General features: G+C 44.1%; 1 protein-coding gene across 3 annotated transcripts in view; it reads right to left on the reverse strand.

Moving 5' to 3' along the window:
- The window catches only part of ZNF592 (zinc finger protein 592), a 49,090-nt gene that overhangs the window by 11,042 nt on the left and 11,355 nt on the right, over positions 1 to 26,693 (reverse strand). For all 3 annotated transcript variants that reach the window (XM_070570695.1, XM_070570679.1, XM_070570690.1), the window contains exons 3-4: positions 23,205 to 23,285; positions 6,074 to 8,336 (exon numbers count right to left, since the gene is read on the reverse strand). In XM_070570695.1, coding sequence (XP_070426796.1) covers positions 6,074 to 8,317 — 2,244 coding nt within the window. In that variant the 5' untranslated portion in view covers positions 8,318 to 8,336; positions 23,205 to 23,285. The remainder of the gene's footprint in view (positions 1 to 6,073; positions 8,337 to 23,204; positions 23,286 to 26,693) is intronic.

Here is a 26,693-nt window from a genome sequence, read left to right on the forward strand (position 1 = left end):
GCCAACTCTCCTAGGATACCTGTGACACCCCAGGCCTCATTAGGTGTTGATACTGATACCCAAGTAAGCTTTGCCTCTCATCGTATTAACTAGAGATACACCTGACCCTGTTTTCCCAAAGATTAATCCTACCTCTAAAACTGTGGGTGTTTCTTCCCTCTGGCTTGACAGAGGACCAGCTTTTCTAGAGGCCTAAGGCACTTCTTGAATTCTAAGACCTCACTACACCGCCAGACTCACCAGAACCTCTGCCCTAGCTCAGCAGAGGCAGGTCCTACTCAACCCCTCTAGTCAGATGGTTCGGTGACTCCCAAAACGGACCTGAGCCCATCCTGGTTGGTCCTCAGAAGCCCCCAACACAGACTGACTGGGTGGCCTTGCCAGTTTCCATTCCCTCAGCCCTGTTTGCTCACTCTGAGGGGTGCCCTGAGCCACAGTTCACCACATACACCCACACAAAAGGGCAGAAAAGGCAGCAGTTCCTTTGTTCCTGGCCCCAGGGGAGAACCAGGGGACAAGAAGTCTGTGGCCCCACTCACTGAAGCTCTCTAGTGGGCAGTGCCCAGACAGCCCAGAGCGGGAAAGCAAGGGACTGAGCTGGTGCCTGCATCTGGAGAAGCCCTTCTTGGCAAAAGGAGACAGCTGCTCCACTCACTGCAGGGCCACTGAGCTGGGGTCAGAGGAGATGCTCAGAGGAACAAGTGCTAGGGAAGACAGGAAAAGGTCTCCACCTTTATCAGTGACATCCAGAATGTGGGACCTCTACAGGACAAACAACCCAGTTCTTTCAACAGATAAATTGCAAGGAAAAAAAAAAGGTAGAGAGGGAAGGGGAACTTACAGATTAAAGGAGACTTAAGGGAAATTTTCAACAAGTGCAATATATGGCCCTTATTTGGATCCTAATGATTCAAGCAAGCCATGTGTAAAAAGAAATGAGACAATCAGAGCTATTTGAACATTTATTTGATGATAATATTGGGACATTTGACACATATTAAGATTTGCTTATAACAAAGAATTATTAATTTTGAGATGTGATGTAGTATATCTATTTTTTTTAGGGAGAAAAAACCCTTATCTTTTAGTGATACATACTGAAATTATAATTATAGACACAATGACACTGGGATTTGTTCAAAAATAATCCATTGCAGGAAGGGGCAGGCAAGAAAATACATGAAACAAGATGGGCCATGAGTTGGTCTTTGTTAAATGAGGGCTCATTACACTATTCTTTCCACTTTTATATGTTTGGGACATTCCACAATAAAGAGTTGGGGTTTTTTAATTTATATATATATATATAAGTATTACTCTAGGTGCAAAACAGTAAATAAGTATGTTAAGTTTGTGTAAGAAAAGGACACATATTTGCCTATATTTGCAAAAAAGGAGCAACAGAGTGATAAACCAAAAGCGAATAAAAATGATTACCTATGGAGAAGGAGGGGGAACAGGGTGAAAGGTACAGGGACAGAAGCAAGACTTTTCTGAATGTACCTTGTTTATAGTTTTAACTCTGTAATCACATAAATGTTTTACATAATTAAAAAATAATAATATAAAGTTAAACTAAATAAACAAAAGAACTCCCTAAATATTGAAAAACAGAAACAAATAACCTAACTACATATCAAGTTGGTGACATAACCATACAGAGAAAGAATTATCACCAGTGATCTTTAAAACAGTGTTTTAACTTATACATCCTTAACGTGATAGATTCTAAGGACAAGAACTGAAAATACACCCGCAACTTTATACAGTTGTCCTAAGGTTAGAAATAATATTGGTTTTGATATTTTGAAATTTGTGTGTCTGAATGTATGTGTGTGTAGTAGGAAAATCTTAAGAACCAAGATTTTCAGCATAAGATCATTTACATAAAAACCTGAAAATCTTACATTTGAATATCAGTATAAACTCACGATCTTTCTTTTCTCTTTTTAAAAGTTTACAGTTCTTAGCTCTAGCCACTGAAAAGGCCTAGAAACAAAGATATAGCCAGTAGCACTGAGCATCTCTGGTACCCAGAATGTGCCCTCTAAATACCATTCCTCAAAAGAAACCTGGCTCCTTGGGGAAATTGCTGATTCCAGGTTTAGCACAAGACTGTGCCCAGGACACCTTCTTGGGGCTCAAAGTAAGGAAGCTTCTCAGGCTTAATGAGGACACAGGAGCCAACTTGAAGGGGCTCCTACTGACCAAAGATGGGATCACTTGAGCATCAAAAAGAATGACTGAATTCATGAACATACGAAATATATAAAAACCAATGAGTTCATTCTAACACTAACTAAAACTAACAGAGGAGGTTACCTCACACCCATTAGGATGGCTACTATCAAAAACAAAGAAAATAACAAATGCTGGTAAGGATGTGGAGAAACTGAAACTCTTGTCCACTGTTGGTGGAAATGTAAAACAGTGCAGCCACCGTGGAAAACAGTATGAAGGTTTCTCAAAAAATTAAAAATAGAACTACCGTATGATCCATCAATTCTACTTCTGGGTATATACCCAAAAGAATGGAAAGCTGGGTCTAGAAAAGATACTTGTACACCCATGTTCACAGCAGCATTATTCACAATACCCAAAAGGTGGAAGCAACCCAAGTGTCCGTCAATGGATGCATAAATAAACAAAATGTGGTACATACATAGAATAGAATATCATTCAGCCTTAAAAAGGAAGGAAATTCTAATATATGCTATAACATGGATGAACCTTGAGGACATTATGCTAAGTAAAATACGCCAGTCACAAAAAGACAAATACTTTAAGATGCCACTTATATGAGGTCCCTAGAGCAGTCAAGTTAATAGACACAGAAAGGTGAATGGTGGTTGCCAGGGGCTGTGGGGAGGGGGAATGGAGAGTTGTTTAATGGGTACTGAGTTTCAGTTTTGCAAGATGAAAAGAGTTTGAAATTGATCGCACAACAATGTGAAAGTACTTAACACTACGGGACTGCACACTTAAAAAACGATTAAGATGGGAAGCTTTGCATTGTGTGTGTTTTACCACAACTTAAAAAAAATAATAGAGAAGGGACTCTCAAAACACTACTTGAGGCTGTTAGGGCATCAACTGTGAAAATTGTTAACTAAGGGAAACAAATTAAGTGTCTATCCCATTTTCCAACATAACTATATTTCAGGGTAACCAAATAGCCCTCATGGAAGAGGGGAAGATGTTTTATACAGAATTCCAGCTAACAAATGAAAAAGAAATGATGAAATTAGAAAAACATCCTCTGTAACTCCTAATAAACTTACTGCCTCAAGCAGCAATTACTAACAGATACAAAAATCATTAGGTAAAAGACAGGGAACTTTACAATGAAGGGGTCTTAGAACATCATCACCTGAGCTCACTGATCAAGTTGAACATCATTAAAACTGAGACAGTGATGCACTCTGAGCCCCTGAAGTCAGGACACATGAAGAACACAGTGCTCCCCTCCTCAAAACTGAACCTGAATCTAATCGAGTCTTTATCGCCAACTTCTAGGCTACAGACAAAACATGGGGCAGAGAAGAACAAACTAACTGCACGAGGAAGCAATCAGTCAAACCCAAAATTGTCCTGGAAAATTCTCAGGAAGCAGTTAAACCCAGAATTAAAAAGTCTCAGGACACATGACCCAGTTTTCAACAAATCAATGACGTGAAAAAAAGGGAGGGGCTGGAGGCGTGGAGTGGAAGGAGTTATTGTTCTGGATTGAGAAATTCAAAAGAGATAACAAACAAATGTAACGTGTGGTCCATGTTTGAATCCTGATTCAAAACAAGCCCAACTGTAAAATGACAATTTTTTGACGTGAAAGGAAAATTTCAATGTGGACTTGTATTAGGTAATATTAAGGAATAATTATTAATTCTGTTAGGTGTGACAATAACATCATAGTTAAGTTAAATAAAAGCTTAAGAACAAGAAGAAATAGTGTCTCTGTGCTGACATCCTATCCTACAAGGTGGCTGGAACGCCAGGGGAGGACCTGTGCAGCCACTGCGGAGAGAGGCACGTCCGGTCCCGGGGCAGACTCCCAGGAAGAAGGACGGAGGCCCAAACGTGCTGCCCTGCAATCCCTGCTCTAGAGGGGAGCCCAATGCCACCCCATTCGTCCCCTGCCCGCCCCCGACACGGCCCAGAGCCTGGGTACACTCTCAGGAAACCCAAGTCCACCAGCCCTCAAGGTTAGGTTTTGATCCCAGAGCTCAAGCTTTACCCTTTCTCTGAGACTCAGAGGCCACATTTATTGGCAGGAGATTTTGTGAGGGATTCGAACAAGGCTCAGAGAAGCCTGGCAGCCTTCCTGGGCACTCCCTCCCTTCCTGTCTGGGGGCCTTTTTGTCAGGTTCCCACCAGAGAAGAAAGACACAAAGACGATGCAGGATAAGAAGGCTGGCAGCCTGGGATCCTACACCCAGACCTCTGCCTGCTCAGATTCTAGAAAGCAGGCAAGGAACAGCGTGGGAAACACATCACAGCCCAGGCATCAGGCCTCGACTGGCAATGGCTCTGATCACATGACTCAGAAGAAGCAATCCCAGCCCAAGTCAACCACACTGGTACAGCAGGACTACCTGAGGACCCTGAAGAAAGGGCCCAGGATGGCCACACTCCACCTGACTCATCACGAAGAAAATGCCAACTAAAACAGAGAAGGTGAAGACGAGAGGCAACAGCAGCCCTATGGCATCTTGCTGGCCCTTTTGGGGGCCGCCCGGCAATTCCACCTCCTCTCTCTACCCAACACTCCCAAGGCTGACATCACCCCCAACAACTCCTTGTTCCTCAGATGCACTCTCACAAAGCTTTGTTCCCTATACCTGGAACACCCTTGCCCGTCTCCCTCCTCCAAGCTCATCCTTGCAGGTCCACCTTCCATGTCAGGTCCACACAGCTCCTTCCCTACACCTGGAGCCAGGAGGCAGCAGTCCCTCCGAGGCACTCTATGCAACTATGTTTATAAGCCTCTCCCAGCCCCAGTCTTCCTCTGCCGCACACTGTAGCTGTTTGGGTGGTGAGCCCTGCCCTTGCTGAGCCGTCGCGAGCTCCCAGAAGAACGGTACGACTCCCTCCTCTGGCAGCCCTGCGTTCGACACAGCCACTGTGCACACAGTGGCACCTGGAACACACATGCAAAGCTCATCGGCCACCAACAGGGGTGCAGGCCCCTGCTGAACAGGAGTAAAAGAAGCTGTCTTGCTTTCCCCCCAGGCCTCTGTAGCCCTGGTTCAGGGAGGCTCAATGAGGGGTGAGCTTAGCTAAGTCGTGAGTCCACCTAGAGGAGAAAGAAAAGAGCCTTCTGGAGCCACATCTGGAGGCCTGCCTCTTCCTAGGGGCTTGCTGATACAGACAACCGCTGACATAGAGGGTGGAAAGGGTATTTTCAGCAACAAATGCCCTTTTTAAAAAAAACCACATCTCATCCAGCATAACCAAGAATCAGCACAGGCTGATGAGCATAGTTGCTTTCCTGGAGTGGTGAGAACCAGCTGAAAGATGAGGGCCCCAAAAGCCTCTGCCACAGGGTCCACATGTCAGTCTACTCTCCTTTCCACATCAGCCCTGCCACGGGCCCTACTGCAGTTTCCCCTAAGAGATTGCAAAAACAGCTCTGTCCACTGCAGGGCAGAACAACTTAGTAAAGACACGGTTCTCAGAAGTACAGAGTGAGGAGTGGGGCACTGACACACCTACCTCTGTCCCCAAGTTCTTTGGGCCCCTGCTAAGACAGCTGACAGAGACCACAGGACCATCCAGTAGAGCCCCAGCCCAAGCCCAACAGTGGGCCCTGACGGCCCACTGGAGTGGGACTAAGTATCCATAAATACACTCGCTAAATCTTCAGGGTCTCCCCTCAGTTGTGGGCAGGACGCTTTTCCCAATAAACACCAAGCACGACATGTTCTGGTGGGTCACTAACCATCAAGCAAGATGTCCTCTTCTAAGACTTGTAAGATGCCACCACTGCCCCCACATCAATGAGCTTTTTTCTCCATGCCCAGTCATGGAGCCCGTGTGCACCAGGGGCCTGACACCCATCACAGAGTCTGCTTACCAGCCCCTGGGTTTCCTCCGTCGTCCTCTGGAAATGTGCAGCCATAGCCATGTAGTCGTGTATCTGCTTGTGACATTCGAGACACTTGATACTGTGCCGGATGAGCCGCACGGGGTCTGGGTAGAGCGGCAAAGCTGGAGGGGGAGGGCTGGCACTGCCCGAAGTGAGGCCATGTTTGGGGGAGGCAGGGGCGGCCGGGGTTGCTGGTGCCGTGGAGTTCGCAGGGGCCGACACGAACATTTGGTCCGCAGAGATGGGCTTCACGAGCAGCTGAGAGCACTGCATGACAAGCCCCTTGCTCTTGTGGTCGCGGGCGTGCCGGAGCAGACTGCACTTGTTGAAGAAGAGCAGCGTCTGGGAGCACAGTGTGCACAGCACCTCGATGTGAACGCTCCGCCGGCTGTAGTGCTGGCTCAGGCTCTTCTCTAAGGCAAACGCGTCCCCACACTCCAGGCAGCAGTATCCACTGGCCGGCACGTGGATCCTGCTGTCCGCAGGCGGGCTGAGATTTGGCGCGTAGAGGGGCACAGGGTTGGAGCTGTGGAGGACCTTGTTGAAGACCTCCACCACCAGTGGGGCGGCCTTTTTCACCTGGTGGACCAAGGGCACCGACATCTGCGTCAGCTGTGTCTGGCTCCGCCTCTGTGCCGAGGACTTGGCCGTCACTGACGCGGCGACACTGTGGGGGACCAGGTTCAGGTTGGCCAGATGCACGGCTTTGGGCAGGAGGTTGGCAGGGGCCGGGGTGGATGCCTGCAGTGCTGTGCTCTGCTGTTGCTTCTTGCCCATCTGTGAGCCCGAGGCAGCCCCCTTTGGGGCCCGGGACCCAGAGCTGCAACAGGGAGATGAAGATTCACTGGCCTTCGTCACGCTCTCATCCCCTTTCCTGTCATCCTGAGGGCTCCCTGAAGTGGTGCCCACCTCAGGAAAGTGCTCTGCTGCAGGCAGGGCAGTGACCTCGTCCTCTGGCACCTCACTCGGGGCCTCGGCAATGGCGCTCCCTAGAGGTGACCCAATAGGGGACTTACTGGGATCATCAGGGTCTGGCAGGATCCTTGTGACCGTCCGTTTGATTTCCCCCGATGATGTCTTAATGGTTTTGATTCTGACTTTGGGAATTGCTGGTGGGGAGCTGGCAGCCACAGAAGGGGAGCCTTTGCTGCTGCTGTCACTGCAGATGCTCCGAGGGCTGTCCGATGGCTTGATACTCTTCCTAGTGGCCTCCAGAGGGCTCCGGGGACTCTTTGGTGACTTGGGCATTTTAGGGCTGCCTTTGGAGCCCTCTTTAGTGGGCCCTGAGGGATCCTTTGTGTGGCCAGGCTGATCCTCCTTGGTGACACTGGCCACTCTTTTGGCCTGCAGGGCCACCAAGGCTGCAACACAAGAGGACAGCTTGGAATGAGCTGGCTTAAGACGCTGCCTAGGAGGGACTGATGAGCAGGTACCAAGCTCAGGGGCAAGTCCCTTGGGCTCTCCAATACTGTTGCTGGAGTGGCTGTTGAACTCCAAAGCTTCCCCAAAGAACCGACTGGCATCCAGCTCCTTGTGAGGTTCCACCGCCTTCTGCCCACCTCGCTCATGTTCCTGCTGACTTCCCAAGGGCAAGGGTTCTGGCTTGGGTTCTTTCTTACAAAAGTGATCAAACATATGCAGCTCTGGGACTGGAAACTTAGACAGAGCCTCCAGGACTGGGCCCCCGACAGACCCACACCCAGGAGTGGGTGGGAAATAACTGTCAGAGTGCTTGGGCTTCATCCCAAACCCATTATCTTTGATGGCATCCTCAGATTCGGGACTGGAGATCGGACTGAACTGGTTAAAGGTTGGTAATGGCTCTGACTTGGAAGGTTCCAGCTTGCTAGGGAAACTCCTGGCACTGTCTCCATTCATGAAAGTGGAATCAAACTTCCCACAGTTGTGGCCCAGGTTGTGGGGATCTGGAGGCAGATCGGAGCCCCGGAATCCATTGTGTAGGAGGCTGGAAGCAATGTGGTCTTTCTCTGCTTCAAACGACTCCTGGCGGCTGGTGTTCTTGACAATGACACTCACGGCCGGCACATCTGAGGCTGATCCTGAGTGAGACAAGGACACGCTCTCATCCATACACATGCCTGCAGGTTTGAGGGGACTCTCACTCTCCTCACTGGGGGTCTGGATGGCTTCCTTGGCATCAAGGCTGGTGGGGTCTGGGATGTCAAAGGCAGCCAGAAGGTCATCAAAGTCTGGAGTTTTCATATCCCCCATGGCTGAGTGCTGGCAAGAGCTGTAACAGAAACAGAGAACTGAATCAGTGATCGCTAGGATCCTACTGGACTCTGCTCTGCATCATCGTCATCCCACACCCATCACACTAACACACACATGGCCTGCATGCCCACGATAAACCCCACACTATGGGAAGTCACACGCCTGAGTTTTAACCCAATGGGTTTGCAAAATGCTGGGGATGTTGGGCAAGGGGTGGAAAGAGAAGTTTATATGTAGTGACAAGCCTACCTGCAGGGCCTAAACCTCAATACCTGGAAATTCCTGGCTGGCTGCATAGCCAAAAAGAGGGTACGCTCATACTACATGCCCTTGATTTCTCAGAGAATATCACTCTTCCATGCTCACATGTACAAGCAAAAAACCAATCACTCAGTCTTCTTAAAAAAAAAAAACACAAGGGTTACGTCAGCATCATGGCAGAATGAGCTCTTCCCTTAGTCTCTCACCCCTAACATAGAGAGACATTCAAAACCTAGCAGAGGACATTCATACAATACAATAGACGTCTGAGAGATCCACACAGCCATACGTCTGAAGGTGGAGGTGCTGGACCCCTGGGAGGCAGAGGAAGCAGGTAAGGGGATCTCCTCTCTCTCCTGAACAGCAGCAATCTAGCGCATGGGACCTTGCGTGGCAGCCAGCACACAACAATGAGAGGAGATGGGGGAGAGGGCAGCCCTCTGCAAGAACACCTTCCCTCTGAGATTGGCCTCCCAGCCCGTGCAGACACTCTACACAGAGGCAGCTAAGTAATCGCAGGGGTGTCTTCAGCAAGCTGAGCAGCCCAAGAGGGCAAACAGCAAGTGGAGAGCAGGGTCGCCTGGGATCATGCACATGAAAGAAATCACCCCACCCTATCCTTGCACCTGGTACACCAGCTCGGCTGGTCAGTCAGAGCAGGGGACCCCCAGCAGAGCAACTGTGCATCTACGTTTGTAAAGCAGCAGCAGCCAGCAGGCAAACGCAGACGAGTCCTGTCAACACAGCTTCCAACGGACAGGCACATCTGCCAGAGATTACAGCAGGCTCAGAGGACACAGCTTCTGCCCCACTGCCCAGTGGCAGCAGGTAGAACCTGCAACCAGATATTACCACTATGCAACAGCACTAGTCCACCCCATCAAATAGTATGAAGAATTATATTAACACTCCAGACCAGAAGGAAAATGATAAGTACCCAGAAATCAATCCTGAAGTCACAGAAATTTACAATCTAAATGACAGAGAATTCAACATAGTTATCATAAAGAAACTAGTAACATAAAGAAATCAACAAGTTACAAGAAAACTCAGAAAGTTCAATGAGTTCAGAAATAAAATTAATGAACAGAGGGAATCTTCACAAAAGAGACTGAAACTATTTAAAAAAATCAGAAATGTTGGAGATGAAAAACACAATGAGTGAGATCAAGAAAAATCTGGAGTCCTTAAACAACAGAGCTGATATTATGGAGGACAGAATTAGCAATTTAGAAGACAGAAATATAGAACTGCTTCAGATGCAGGAGCGGAGGGAACTAAGACTAAAAAGAAATGAAGAAATTCTCTGAGAAAGATCCTACTCAATTAGGAAATGCAACATAAGGATTATAGGTATTCTAGAGGGAGAAGCAAGGGAGAAAGGAGCAGAGAGCTTGTTCAAAGAAATAATAACAGAACTTCCCAAACCTGGGGAAGGAGCTGGAACTGCTTGTAAATGAAGTTAATACAACTCCTAACTACATCAATGTAAAAAGACCTTCTCCAAGGCATATATTAGTAAAACTGGCAAAAGTCAATGACAAAGAAAAAATATTAAGGGCAGCAAGGCAGAAGAAAATAACCTACAAAGGAACCCCTATCAGGCTTTCGGCAGATTTCTCAGCAGAAACCTTACAGGCTAGGAGAGAGTGGAATGATATATTCAAAATCTGGAAAGACAAAAACCTTCAGCCAAGAATATTCTATCCAGTGAAAACATCCTTCAGCTATCATGAAGAATAAAAACTTTCCCAGATAAACAAAAGCTGAGGGAGTTCCTTGCCACAAGACCCTCCCTTAGAAGAAACAATCAAGAAGGCCCTCACAGCTGGAAAAAATGAAAAAGAAAGGGTTTACAAAGTTTTGAGCAAGGAGATAAATAGAAAAAAAAATCAGAAAATTGCAACTCTGTATTAGAACAGGCTAGCAAACAATCATAACATTAAAGATAAAGAGAAGTAAAACATAAAAAATAACTATAATCACTTCATTTTAACCACAAACTCACAACACAAAATGGAGTAAGTTGTGACAACAATGACAAACAGTGAAGAGGAAAGGGATGGAACCTGCTTAGACTAAGGAAATAAGAGGATATCAGAAAATGGACTATCTCATCTACTAGATCTTATATAGAAACATCATGGTAACCACTAAACAAAAAATCAGGACAAAGACACAAATGATAAATAAAGAGAGAACTGAAAAAACCATCATAGAGAACGACCAAACTGAACTGGCAGTCCAAAATACATGGGACAAGAAACAAGAGAAATACAGAATAACCAGAAAACAAGGATAAAATGGCAGTATTAAGCCCTCATATATCAATAATCACTCTAAATGTAAATGGATTGAATTCTCCAATCAAAAGACACTGAGTGGCTAGATGAATTAAAAAACAAGACCCAACAATATGCTGCTTCCAGTAATCACATCTCAGCCTAAAGACAAACACAGGCTCAGAGTGAAGGGAGGGAAGACGAGACTCCAAGCTAACAGCAAACAAAAGAAAGCAGGTGTTGCCATCCTTATATCAGACAAAGTAGACTTCAAGATAAAAAAGGCAATGAGAGACAAAGAGGGGCAGTATATAATGATAAAAGGAACACGCCACCAAGAGGACATAACACTTATAAATATATATGCATCCAACACAGGAGCACCAAAGTACATAAAGCTACTATTAACAGACCTAAAAGCAGAAATTAACAGCAACACAATAATAGCAGGGGACCTCAACACCCCACTTACATCAATGGATAGATCATCCAAACAGAATGTCAACAAGGAAATAGTGGAATTAAATGAAAAACTAGACCAGATGGACGTAATAGATATATATCTATATCTATCTATCTATATAGAGAATACTCCACCCAAAAACAGCAGAACATACATTCTTCTCAAGCGCACATGGGACATTCTCAAGGACAGACCATATGTTGGGAAACAAGGCAAGCCTCAATAAATTTAAGGAAGATTGAAATCATATCAAGCATCTTTTCTGACCATAACTCTATGAAACTAGAAATCAACTACAAGAAAAAAGCTGGAAAAGTGGCAAATATGCAGAGTCTAAGCAACATGCTATTGAACAACCACTGGATCACTGAAGAAATTAAAGGAGAAATTTAAAAAATCTGAAGACAAATGAAAATGAAAATACACCAACTCATATGGGATGCAGCAAAAGCATTCCTAGAGGGAAATTCACAGCAATACAGGCACACCTTAACAAACAAGAAAAATCTCAAATAAGCAATCTTAAACTACACCTAACAGAACTAGAGAAAGAAGAACAAACAAAGCCCAAAGTCAGCAGAAGGAGGGAAATAATAAAAATTAGAGCAGAAATAAATGAAATTGAAACAAAAAAAAGTAGAAAGAATCAATGAAACTAAGAGCTGGTTCTTTGATAAGACAAACAAAATAGACAAACCCTTAGCCAGACTTACTAAGGAAAAAAGAGAGAAGGCTCCAATAAATAAAATTAGAAATGAAAGAGGAGAAATTACAATGGATACCACAGAAATACAAAGGATTAGAAGAGAATATCATGAAAAACTATGTGCCAATAAATTGAACAATCTAGAAGAAATGGATAATTCTTAGACTCATACAACCTCCCAAAACTGAATCAAGAAGAAATAGAGAATCTGAATAGACCAATCGCAAGTAAAGAGATTGAAACAGTAATCAAAAACTTCCCAAAAGTCCAGGACCAGATGGCTTCTCTGGAGAATTCTATCAAACATTCAAAGAAGATTTAATACCCATCCTTCTCAAATTATTCCAAAAAATTGAAGAAGACAGAACACTTCCTAACACATTCTACAAGGCCAACATTGCCCTGATCCCAAAGCCAGACAAGGACAACACAAAGAAGGAAAATTACAGGCCAATATCGCTGATGAACATAGATGCAAAAATCCTCAACAAAATATTGGCAAGCCAAATACAGCAATACATTAAAAGGATCATACACCATGATCAAGTGGGATCTATACCAGGGACACAGGGATGGTTCAACATCCGTAAATCAATCAGTGTGATACACTACATTAACAAAATGAGAAACAAAAACCACATGATCATCTCAATAGATGCAGAGAAAGCATTTGACAAGATCCAACATCCATTTATGATAAAAACTCTCAAGAAAATAGGTATAGAAGGAAAGTACCTCAACATAATAAAAGCCATATATGATAAACTCACAGCCAACATCTACTCAATGGGGAAAAAGTGAGAGGCATCCCTCTGAGAACAGGAACAAGACAAGGGTACTTACTCTCACCACTCTTATTCAACATAGTACTAGAGGCTTTGGCCAGAGCAATTAGGCAAGAAAAAGAAATAAAAGGAATCCAAATTGGCAATGAAGAAGTGAAACTCTTGCTGTTTGCGCATGACATGATTCTACATATAGAAAACCCTAAAGAATCCATTGGAATGCTATTAGAAATAATCAACAACTATAGCAAAGTTGCAGGATACAAAATCAACTTACAAAAATGGTTGCATTTCTATATTCTACTAACGAACTAACAGAAAGAGAACTCAAGAATACAATCCCATTTACAATCACAACAAAAATAATAAAATATCTAGGAATAAATTTAACCAAGGAAGTAAAAGTCCTACACAATGAAAACTATAAAACATTATTGAAAGAAATAAATGACAGCATAAAGAAAAGGAGAGATAGTCCATGCACATGGATTGCAAGAATAAACATAGTTAAAATGTCCACATTATCTAAAGCAATCTACAGATTCAATAGAATCCCATGACATTCTTCACGGAAATAGAACAAAAAATCCTAAAATTCATATGGGACAACAAAAGACCCCAAATAGCTAAAGCAATCTGAGATAAAAGAACAAAGCTGGACGCCTCACAAACCCTGACACTGAAATATACTACAAAGCTATAGTAACCAAAACAGCATGGTACTGGCACAAAAACAGACACACAGATCAATGGGACAGAATTGAAAGCCCAGAAATAAAACCACACATCTATGGACAGCTAATCTTTGACAAAGGAGCCAAGAACATACAATGGTGAAAGGAAATTCTCTCAATAAATGGTGTTGGGAAAACTAGAGAGCCACATGCAAAAGAATGAACGTAGACCATTATCTTACACCATACACAAAAATTAACTCAAAACGGATTAAAGACTTGAAGGCAAGATATGAAACCATAAAACCCCTAGAAGAAAAAATAGGCAGTACACTCTTTAACAATGGTCTTAGAAGGGTCTTTTTGAATACCATGTCTACTTGGGCAAGGGAAACAAAAGAAAAAATAAACAAATGGGACTACGTCACACTAAAGAGTTTCTACAAGGCAAAAGAAACCAGGAACAAAATGAAAAGACAACCCACCAACTGGGAGAAAATATTTGCAAATTATACATCTGACAAGCGGTTAATCTCCAAAGTATATAAAGAACTCATACAACTCAACAACAAAAAAACAAACAACCCGATCAAAAAATGGGCAGAGGATATGAACAGACATTTTCCTGAAGAAGATATACAGATGGCCAACAGGCACATGAAAAGCTGTTCAACATCACTAATCATTAGGGAAATGCAAATCAAAATTATAATGAGATATAACTTTACACCTGTTAGAATGACTGTAAGTAATGAAGACAAAAACCAACAAATGTTGGAGAGAATGTGGAGAAAAAGGAACCCTCATACACTGCTGGTGGGAATGCAAACTTGTGCAGCCACTATGGAAAACAGTATGGAGATTTCTCAAAAAATTAAAAATAGAAATACCATATTACTCAGCCATCCCACTACTGGGAATCTATCCAAAGAACTTGAAATCAGCAATTCCAAAAGTCCCATGCACCTCTATGTTCACTGCAGCATTATTTACAATAGCCAAGATGTGGAAGCAACCCAAGTGCCCAACAACTGATGAATGGATAAAGAAGATGTGGTATATATTTACACACACTGGACTACTACTCAGCCATAAAAAAAAGACAAAATCATCCCATTTGCAACAACATGGATGGACCTTGAGGGTATTATGTTAAGCGAAATAAGCCAGACAGAGGAAGACAAACACTGTATGATTTCACTCATATGTGGAAGATTAACAAATACGTGGACAAAGAGGACAGATTAGTGGTTACTAGAGGGGAAAGGGGTTGGGTGGTGGGCATAAAGGTTAAAGGGGCACATATGTATGGTGACTGACAAATAATAATGTACAACTGAAATTTCAGTGTTATAAACTATGATGACCTCAACAAAATTTTTTTAAATGCATGGTTCAATACTTCCTTTCCTTAGGAAACTTCTGATTCATATATGAAACTTGGCTATAACTTCTGCTAATTTACTTTTTTTTGTTTTTGAGGAAGATTAGCCCTGCGCTAACAGCTGCTGCCAATCCTCCTCTTTTTTGCTGAGGAAGACTGGCCCTGAGCTAACATCCATATCCATCTTCCTCTACTTTATATGTGGGATGCCTACCACAGCATGGCTTGCCAAGCAGTGCCATGTCCACACCCAGGATCCGAACCAGCAAACCCTGGGCCGCTGAACTTAACCACTGTGCCACCGGGCCGGCCCCTCTGCTAATTTACTCTTAGTAATCATTAATTTTGTATAACTTTGGTTTTTTGCTGCATGAATTCAATCAAATCCAAAATGATTTGCTTTTGCCATGATTTATGCTGTCTCTTAAATAAACTCTAGATTATATCCTCCCGTAGGTATTTTTTTCTTTAGCCAGTGTCTACATGATTCCTTAATTTTTACCCTAAAACTATCATTGGTTGGTGAATGGATCACTAAACCTGGGGCAGGGTGACTCTCAAGGCACCACACAGTTATCAACGTGGTAGGGAACAGTTTAGGGGAAGCCCGAAGTTTTATTTTAACGTAGTACACAGAGAAAAGAAATCCACCTGTTTCCTTCATGATGTGGTGAGGCAGAGCTACAGAACTATGGTGACAGAGGAAACCCGAGGCTCTAGGAAAGAGGCCTTCCATTAGAAAATCACGATCACACCCACACTTAGAGGAAAAGTGACGCTGGCTGGCTCAAACCTTCTGGAAAGAGGACGAAAAAGCCCACCGTCTCCTTTGTTCAGCCTTAAATATTGCATATGCTTCAGCATCCCAGAGCTTGACTGGCTCACATATTTCTTACACCATGTTTATACTGAAAACCTTTCTGGACACAGATGACATAACTCTTTTAGAAAGCAGTACGGTAGCTGTACAGAACCAGATAAGTGGCAAGTCCTTGGGCCCAGAGACCCCACTGCCAGAAATTTATCCTAAGAACAAAACTTCCCAAAAGCTATATGCAAAAGTATATAGTATTATTAAAAGAACACAAAAGAGAGAGAGACACAAACAAAAAGAATCTAAATATCCAAGAAGAGGGAATGGTTAAATAATTGATAGACTATTATGCAGTCATTAAAAACTCTACTTATGAAATCTACAGAGAAACACAGAAAATTACTTATAGTATTAAGTTAAAAAAAAACAAAAATTTTGTCAGACTATGATTATAACAATGTAAAACTAAGTATGCATTTGATCCAAGATTAAAAGAAAGAGAAAAATAATTACATGGGATGGTGAGATTACTGGTGGGTTATCTTTAAAATTTTGTGCTGATTGATAGATTGCTTTTATAATTTTAAAATGGGAAAATAAAGAAAAAAACTCACTTAGAACCACAGGGGAGCAGGTGGCATGGCAGAGGTGTATCTGTTACCACCCCACGGGATCAACAGCTTTACAGGTTTGGTTTCTTGCCCTCCTCCCAACCCACAACAAAACACATCTGCCTGCTTCAGAGTTTTCACAGAAAATGAAAAATACCCCCCACTGGGAAGATAGCTCATTATGGTAGATAATGATAAAGTGAAATACCAATTATCTAAACTAAATGTGGGTTGGCAGAATATCTCACTGAAATGAGATGTAAAGTTTCAGGACAACAAATGACATCGTCTCCTGAAACACGAAGTATTGGAGCCCATGAACAAGGGGAATATACAGGACATCCGTGGAAGCACTCAGCATCCCCACGCCAAGCCATCGCTGGCTAATATGCAGGCTGACCCTCACTACATGGAAACACCTGTGTGGTATCTCCCCCCCTCCCCTGCCCCTTTTCTGTTACTGTCTAGGAAAAAAAGATTGAGGAGAAGGGCAGAACAGGTTGGTCTCTTTAAGGAGCTGGGAAAAGCAGGTGGGGAGGAAGGATAGCAGTTGGTGGTGTGTGCAAGGATTAGCGGGGTGCCTACTACTGTCTAACTCAAGTCACAGGGGCTCGAAGCAGAGAGAGATCACAGCAGAAGAAAGTAATGTTCTTCACACAGAAATCTGAGGGATTGGCTGAGAACGGTCAGAGGAAAGGGGAGGGGTCTCTTGCTAGGAAAATCAGAGCTGGTAAGTGCTGTGGCAGCTCAAGATCAGCAGCAGGAAAAACCTTTATAACCTTTGGATTTAAATACCAAAGCTGATGCTTTTAAAAGCCAGATATATAGGCCAGTCCAGTGGCGTAGTGGTTAAGTTCACATGCTCCACTTTGGTGGCCCAAGGTTTGCAGGTTCAGGTCCTAGACGTGGACCTACACACTGCTCATCAAGCCATATTGTGGCAGCATCCCACATACAAAGCGGAGGAAGACTGGCACAGATGTTAGCTCAGTGACAATCTTCCTCAAGCGAAAAAAAGAGGAAGAAGATTGGCAATAGCTCTTAGCTCAGGGCCAATCTTCCTCACCAAAAAAATAAATAAATAAAAAATAAAAACCCAAAGATCAAGTCCTGTTTTCTATTTAGCCCTAGTAAGGACAACCAAAAACAGCAGCAATTGGTAATAGTGAATAAGGGACCCATGGTGTACCTACATGTCTGTATTTCTTTAAACTTTGCTCTAAAGTATGACATTGTTTATAAGTAGAAAATAGAAATTAATCAAAATATGCCCTATTATAAAAGCAAAGGAAGAAACTGTAAAGAAAAAGACTACCAATAAAAAATTCTATTCATCAAAAACCTGCCAGCACAAAGTTAAAAGGCAAACAACAAATCAAAAGGAATATTTGCAACATATGATTATTATCATTAATGTGTTTATTAATATATAAAAGATCCTTACAAAGCAGTAAGTAAAAGACAAGCAACTCATTAGAAAAATTAATAAACGTGATGAGCAGGCAATTAAAAAAAGAAGAAACAAATGGACAATTAATACATAAAAAAGAGTTGCAAACTCACAGGAGATTAGAGAAATACAAATCAAAATAAGGAGAAACATTTTTGGCTTATCAAACTGACCAAGGTTTTCAAAAAACAATAATCTCCACTGTTGGCAGAGATGTGGCAAAATAAGCATTCTGAAGGTAGTATAAATTGATGCAACCTGTCTAAAGAGCCATTTAGCAATAATATATAAGGTCCAATAATTCCACCTGCAGCAATTCATCCTAAGGAAAGAGAGAGGCACATGATAAAGACACTCATTACAGAATTATTTATAACAAAATTACAACAAAAAATGAGACAATCTCAAGTTCCAATAAGTGGAAACTCCTTCAATAAATTATGGTATATTAACACAATTAAAAACTAGGCATCATTAGAGATCAATACATAAGACTGTGAGAAATGCTCCCAATATAAAATGATAAAAAAAGGATACTGAAGTATATATACAGTACAATCTCTATTTAAAACAATTTTAAAATATATACAGTTTTTATGAAAAAGGCTAGAAGAATATCCAAAATGCTAAAAATATCTCAACAAATGATGGAATTCTTTTCTTTCTTTTATTTATCCTTATTTTCAAATCATTTATTCAAACTATTTATTTCAAATTGTATTGCTTATGTAATTTTATTAAATTATATTTTTAATATACAAAAGAAGAAGAAATTAGGCAGGCCAAAAGACTTGAGGTGCTTCTTACAGAGAACTCCAAAAACTATTAATACAAAATTCTTAAAGCACATCTGGCCTGACTGCAGGAGACTGCCAGCTAGAAAATCAGTGGAGTAACCTAATTAAAATAAAAGGTGGAGTCACAATAAAAAGCTTCCACATACAAGAGCGTCTGTAACCTGTTGCACGCAGCACGCCCAAGTCGGGCCGGGAAAACCACAGACAGCTGTCTGTTGTGCCGGGGGCAGCACTCAGGGCCCAGGGCCTGGTGACAAGCCCCGCCCAATGTCCAGGGCTGACCCGGGCAGAGCTCTTCCCGAAGCCTCTGAACAAGCCAGGTCCAGGCATGGCGAGCTCACCGAGTGATCCAGAGCGGCCCAGTCAACAGGCAGAGCAGGCTTCCCAGTTCTCCGGGACCTAGACTGAGAGCCGGTCTCACTCAAAGGGAAGACAGCGGAACCACGCTGCAATACGGGCAACCCCCCTTGCAGTCAAGAACAACCCCAGGACCGGCAGACTGACACCATATCCTCTCTCAGGAGAAGTTTCTACTCAGGGAAGATCTGGAAACTGGAAAAAAGTGAATAGAAGTTCCCATTTTTTATTACAGGGTCTACTTAGTTGCCCAGGAAATTTTACCAAACACTTGAGTAAACCTATCAACTGGGTGCGGGGGAGGGAACACCTTAACTTTGAAAGGGCCTCATCAGGCCTAATTAGCCTATCAGAATTCTTTGAGGAGGTAAAAACAGTACGATTATGGCAGAACTAGTAGCCAGAACTTCTATAGACTTTAAATGCCAAAATTCCACCAAAAAACAACAACAAAGAACTGAATTCCACAGAACTTGGGTGAATGTATGTTGTGTGTGTATGTGTGTGTGTGTGTGTGTGTGTGTGTGTGAGACTGCGTGTGTGAATGTGACTGTCATTTATTGGAAACCATGAATAGTAGAGTTTTGGGGGGTTTTCTTGTTTTTTGGTTTTTTTTAAAGATTTTATTCGTCCTTCTTCTCCCCAAAGCCCCCTGGAACATAGTTGTGTGTTTTAGTTGTGAGTCCTTCTAGTTGTGGCATGTGGGACGCCACCTCAAGGTGGCCTGATGAGCAGTGCCATGTCCACACCCAGGGTTCGAACCAGTGAAACCCTGGGCTGCTGAAACGGAGCACGTGAACTTAACCACTTGGCCACCAGGCCAGCCTGTTTTTGGTTTTTTCGCTTGAGGAAGATTCGTCCTGAGCTAACATCTGTGCCAATCTTCCTCTATTTTATATGTGGGTTGCTGCCATAGCGTGGCCACCACCAAGTGGTATAGGTCTGCGCCCTGGAACCAAACCCAGGCTGCTGAAGCAGAGTGCACCAAACTTAACCCCTGGGCCGCAGGGCTGGCCCAACAGCAGAGTTTTTAACACACTGATCATTTCTGGACTGGAGCTTAATGCTTTCATAAATTACCTAGAATGGCAGTTCCCAACCCACAGGGGATCCAACTTCATATCCACATGTGTTCCCAGTGACCAGCCATTAAAAATACCACTACTGGTCTATACAGAAATTAGTATATAATAATGTACACCTGAAATTACACAATGTTATAAGCCAATATAACCTCAAAAAAATAATTAAATTTTTAAAAAGGGAAAAAATACCACTACTGAATGAGGAAGGCCCATGAAAAGTATTAATTCAAAAAGGAGGTCTCACACTCAAACTGCTTCAGGAGCCAGTGATCCAGCAGAACATTAGGCTGTAAGCTTATGAGGGAAGAGGCTTATGCGTCTCGTTCATCACTGCACTCTCCATTAGGTACTCAATAAATATTTGTTGAAGCAATAAACTGAAACCTTCAAGACTGCAAATGGCCTTAAAGCTGTTCCAGAAATCAAAATGAGGAATTAAAAGACAAGTTCTCAGGAGGCTGCATCAACAGGCGAAATTACAGCAAAGGAGCATCAGTGAAGGCAAATGTGAAGGAACGTTCAGGGAAAAGCAATTCCAATTACACTTTTAGAATAATGGGTTCTAAGCCCAACCGTACAACAAAGAGGCCTCAGCTTAGACTGTCCCCTTAAGGCACCACATTGTATGTTTCATTAGAAAAGGTTCAGAAAACACTGGGCACTGCCAGAAAGGACACTGAAAACAAAATAAAACTTGTGATCCCGCCCATATTCAAAACCACTCAGTGTGTGCACAGCTAGATGTGCTGCAGAACTTAAGAAAGACATACCAGCGCTGGAGGAGGTCCTGAGGGACAAGACTGAAGTTATAAAGTAGATAGAAGGGCTTTCTAATGAGAGCCTAAAAATTAGAACTCTATTTTATTCTGAAGAGACGAAGGCTTAGGGGAAAGAGAGAGCATGATTGGAGTACAGGTTTGTTCATCAAACCTCAAAATACTAGAGCGGACAGGGCAGCATTTTGAAGTTTGAAATAAAAGACGTAGACAAACAAAAGATGACTTCATCCATTAGTCAGAAAATATACTGAAGATGTTAGAGGTAAAATATATAAATGTACTAATGTCCACATTTATTCAAATCTACAAATTTAAAAGACGCTCTGAGGAACTAAGAACCAGGAATTGTTACTCAATCCATGAGCTTTCTTTCTCTCAGAGTGAAAATCTTTGAATTTCAAATAACATTAAACTTAGTCATGTGTTTTTCCTAACAATGTTAAGTTCAGTAAAGGCAGATTAATAAAAGCTAAGTAACAGGACATCAAAGGGGCAGAGGCACTCACAAGCATTAAGAAAAATCTGACCTCTATTCAGTATATTCTGTTTAATGAGGCAAGAAAGCAAATAACATGTTACAGATTTATAAAACGAAAGTGAAGGCAGCATGACTTAAGGAACACTGGACTATGAGACCACAAAACTAAGCTTCCTTGTATTTGCCATTGTTTGTTGGACAAGGATTAGAAGGAAGCATGTGGAGTGTGTACATTTTACAACCTGTGGGTGAATTCTTCACCTGCTCCCCCACATGACTGAATATGGCTTACATATTGATATTATTGTTACAACGGTTAAGAGTTTAAAAATAGGTAAATGAAAGTTACCCTCAGCTTTCTATTTTAGAAAAAGGAGCATCCCAGGGGACAAGAGAGCAAAGAATAACTCAAGCTGTGTGTGTGTGTGTGTGAGAGAGAGACGGAGACAGAGAGACAGAGAATTACTGAGCAGAAGCTCAGACCAGAAGAAACGACATGAGTTGGTTGCCAGGTAGGGAAACTTCTCCTTCTGGACCAGGAGTGGGAGGTAGGCAAGAGGAAAGAGAATTAGTAAGCAAGCCTGAGAGTCAGCTGCTCCTCCCGTGACCTGCAGGAGCTTTAGTCTGGACTCTGCCTAAAATATCAGTCAGAGAGAGAGACACTGCTTCCATGGGTGGCAGAGAAAGAAGCTCAGTGAAACTTTAGCTGGATCGAAGGAAACAGGAAAGAAAAAAAAAGAAAGTCGCACATTTCTGGTCCCAGACTGAAGCCCCAGACTCGGAATGGTGGAGCTAAAAGACTAAGAAATTGCGAACCACAAGCACTGGCTTTCATGCCTAGGTTGCCACCAGCTACCCACGTGAAGACCTTGGGCAGGAGGACTCAAGTCCTTGGACAGGCGAGGCTGCAATGGCTGGGCCAATTAATCCAGAGCTATTGGATTGCTACGTAAAACTTAACTCCCAGCATGGAAAAGTAGACTCCCTACCATGTGCACATCGCTGCCCTCCTGAATACGCATCTGAGGTCTGCTTACAGGTCTACGGGACCACAAGTCACAGATGTTCTGAGTCATCTCAGTGGCCAGTGTTTCATTCCATGAGGCACCTGGTATTCTAATCATTAGCAAAAAACAGCCCAAAGAGATTCGCAGCAGTTTAAAGAAAGCAGGTGCCCCAAGGGACCCAGACGGAACAACAAAGCTTTTCACTTGTCTTTTCCTCCGTCCAGCCATAGCCCCTCCAAGGCACACTTTTGTTTGCCATGACGGTTGCTGAAAAACATGTACCTGATCACAGAGACGCCCCTGTTCAAAATCCCCATCATCTTCAGGATAGACCTCAAATTCCTCGCTTAGAATGGAGGATCCCCTCCCATCTGGTCTCTGCCCACCTCTCCAGCCACTTCCCAGAGTCCCTTTCATTCACTGCTGGTTCTCCCAGACCTCCTCATGCTGCTGTGTCAGGGCCTGAGCTGTCCCCTGACTAGAGAACACCTGATGCCCCCCACTCAGGCACCAAACACAGACCTGCCTGAGAACTCCTCACCCCCAGGTACTGCTCCAGGTCCCCTCCTTGGGGATGCTTTCTCTGAGTGCTGCAACACCGGTCCTCTGCCCCCCTCCACCATTTTCTCCTGACACCTGGGCCTGCCTGCTGCTACGGCAGCACTTCCCACAGCAGGCGGAGACCACGCGCTCTCTCATCAGTCTGTGAGCCCCTCCAAAGTTGGGGTCATGTCCTTTACCTCTGTTTCCAGGACCTAGTGCACCGGCTCCCAGTGGCAAGTGCGCCACCACCACTCCCACCCCTCCCAGAACCATTCCTCAATGCTTCTCCAAAGCCTGGTAATGCCCCTGCCTGCCCGGCCCACAGCGCCCTCCACACCCTTCCACCCCAGCCAAAAATCCCATTTCCCAAGAACAGAATTACACTGCAAACATTCTAACAAGACTCACAGGATGTCAGAGCTGAAGGGGACCTCAGAAATGATCTGGTCCAGTGGCTTCCAAACGCCCGTCTGCAGACTGCTCGACTGCCTGCAAAAGAACAGCATGGGGAGTGACTCAAAACACAGCCACCCAGGCTCCCACCAGGAAAATTCTGGTTCAATACATCCAGGATGGATCCCTGCATTTTTTTTAAAGCTTCCCAGTTGATTCCCTGCAATGGTCTAGGCCACCTCTTCATTCGACAAGTGGAGAACTGAGGCTCCGAAAGAAGTTCATTCATCAAACACTGACCAAACACCAAGGCTTGTGCCTGGCACGGAGGAAAACAGGAAGGCCCAGACCTTGCTCCTGAGTGTCCCCACACACCACCCACTGCAAACACCCGCAGCCACCCCTCTGTGGGTGCCACTGAAGGCTCATCAAGGGCACGGGATTCCCAGAGGCAAGGACAGGAGCAGGGCTTTCTCTGCCCACCCCCATCAGAAGTCAACGCACAACTCCCAATGCTCCCTCATTTCGCTTCTTCCTCCTCATGGCATAATGCTCTACATTCACCACAGCTATTTCAGCAAAAGGCTCTCCCTTCTGCTATTTCCTGAGCTTTCGATAGGCACTCACCAAATGATTAACTGGTACCCCTTTACTTCTGGACTTGGACAGGCATCTCAAACCCAATTACATCCAAACTCTGACTCCTGATTTCCTCCCACAGTCTTCCTCATTTCAGTAAATGACAACTCCGCCCTCCATGTTGCGCAGCCAGATTTTGGCATCCCTGAGTCCTCTCCTTCCTTCATATCCTTCGTCTAATCCATAAGTAAATCCTGTGAATCTACCCTCAAAATAAACCTAAATCCAACCATTTCTTACCATCTCCAACCATCGTCATCTGTCTCTCCTGGAGTCCCACAAAGGACTGGTCTCCTTGCTTCCACCCTGGCCTCTACTCTTCAACCTCAACACAGCAACACAGCAGCCAGGTGCGCTTTTTTTTTTTTTTTTTAAGGAATATTAGCCCTGAGCTAACATCTGCTGCCAATCCTCCTCTTTCTGCTGAGGAAGACTGGCCCTGAGCTAACATCCGTGCCCATTTTCCTCTACTTTATATGTGGGACGCCTACCACAGCATGGCTTGACAAGCGGTGCCACGTCCACACCCGGGTCCAAACCAGCGAACCACTGTATCCCAGGCCGCCGAAGCAGAACATGCGCGCTTAACCACTGCGTCACCGGGCCGGCCCCAGGTGCTGCTTTTAAAACATCCATCAGATCTTGTTCCTCCTCTCCTCAAAGCGTTCCAACACCAGCCCATCCCACACAGTGTAAAACCGAGTCTCTACCAAGGCCTGCCTGGCGAAGACTGCCTCCGTCTCCCACACCCGTCCCCGTGGCCAGCCTGCTCCAGGCGCGCCCACACCGCCTCACTGCTCCTCGAGCATGCGGGGCACACTCCTGCTCTGAACCTTGGCATTTACTGTTCCCTCTGCTTGGAACGCTCTTCCCCTCAGATCCCTGTGGGCTCACTCTTCGCTTCCTTCATGCCTTTAGTCAAACATGACTTTGTCAGGAGCCTTCTATGATCATTGTATGTAAGACACCAATCGCTGCCCTCACCATCCATCTCTGTCCCTTTACTCTGCTTTATTTTTCTTCACAACCCTTACTACCACCTGACACAGTATATAATTGCTCGTTTCTTTACTGTCGGTTTATACGCCCCAGCATGTTTACTGGAAGGTAATTTGCCACTGGAAAGGAGGAATGATTTGATAGCTCATCTGTCCAGAACTAAGACTAATCAAGGACAGTCACAGATTCCCAAGCACGTTTATTAACAACAAAGCAGCTGGCAAATTTGCACCGTTATTTGTGTTTACCTTTTTTTTTTAACTTTTTATAAATAGAGAGGCCTTGAGTGGTGATGGAACCTTGCCAGTGGGAAGGGGTCTACCTGAAGTAGCACTTGTCTGTGAATCCTAGGCCCATGCAGGGCTGCTTAAGTTAAATATGTTACCAGTGGAAAGTGCCTACTGGCACTGTCCTCACAATAAAGTCTTCTGTCTTGAAGACGGGATCAGTGCAGCATCAGTGGAGAGAGGTGGCTCTAAGAACCACAGGGAAGAGACGGGCACAGGGGAGTCTGGAGTCTTAAGAAAAGGCGATACAGCCTGGCAAATATGCGAAAAAACATAGAATTATGCACTTTAAATGTGTGAATTGTATGTCGTGAATTATATCTCAATAAAGCTGTTATATTTTTTAAAAGCTAGGAAGAGAGAAAGGGGGCTGGAACTGGAAGGAGGAGACATTCTGCAGGACTGTGCAGCGGACTGAGATAATAGAAGAGGAAACTAGGTACAGGCAACAAAGTCTAAACAGGCTGAGAACTGAGATAGAAACTGATATTTTGTAACCTGTACCCCCTCTGCCTTTCATTACTTGCAGACATCTCAGCACTAACTGGGAACCGCACTTTGTCAGAAGGAAACAGGACCCAGAGACTGAGAAAAAACGCAGGAAGGGTTCCTCTTGTTCACACACCATCCTCGAGGAGGCCCTCCCACCAAACTGTGTAAAAGCATCGTAGTAAAGCAAGGTAGTAGAGATCCCCAAATTTAAGGAATAAGCCAGCAGCCTCAGACCTGCTGGGAACCAAGCCTCTAGTCCCTGAATAAAAGGGCCCCAGAAAAGAAAAAGCAGCTGTTCCACAAAGTCACTCTTTCCCTGTCTCTGGTACCCCTGTATTTGTGGCTCTGAGTGTGCCACCAGTCTCATCCATCACAGGAGAACTGTAGCACAAAGATGCCAAAATTGAAAGGTTTGCGGGGGCACAGGGGGACAGGGGATGAGGACACACGGACATAAGGGATATGCTTTTAGTCTTGAAGTATCTCTGTGGTCTCCTTAGATCACTAAGGAGTTTAGGAGCTGATGAGTCAAAGGCCTGGTAAAGAGTTTCTCTCCCAGGTGCTCTGCTCTCTCACTTCCTTTCTCTCTCTCTCACACACACCTACACACACACACCCCCCTACACACATGCTCTTCTCCTTTCCCATCCCTCTCCCTCTCACTATTCCTTCCTTCCTTACCCACTCCCTGTTCTCTCCTTCCCCTCTCAACAGAGATCGGGGTGGGTTCCTTCATCACGGCTCAGACCTAAGGACTGTCACCTTCTACAGGAAAGCAGGGCCCCAGCCAAGACAGCTTTTCACCAACCACCCAGTAAGGCAATGGATCCAACATCCAGGTGTCCACACGTGTGCGCACTGTATATGTCCCTGGTGATCCAAGGGAAGGAGGAATAATGTGTCAGGAGCATCTCTATGTGCCCTCCCATCACCAGACAAAATGGATTATTAAAAGTCTTTATCTTTTTAAGACACATGGTGAAACATTTACAGATAAAATGATGTGATGTCTGGGATTTGCCTCAAAATACCACAGGGCAGCAGGAAGAGAGCAGGGAGGGCGTATATAAGCGAAACAAGATTGGCC

The sequence above is a fragment of the Equus przewalskii genome, chromosome 1 (genome assembly GCF_037783145.1).
Source record: "Equus przewalskii isolate Varuska chromosome 1, EquPr2, whole genome shotgun sequence".
Lineage (NCBI taxonomy): Eukaryota > Metazoa > Chordata > Mammalia > Perissodactyla > Equidae > Equus > Equus przewalskii.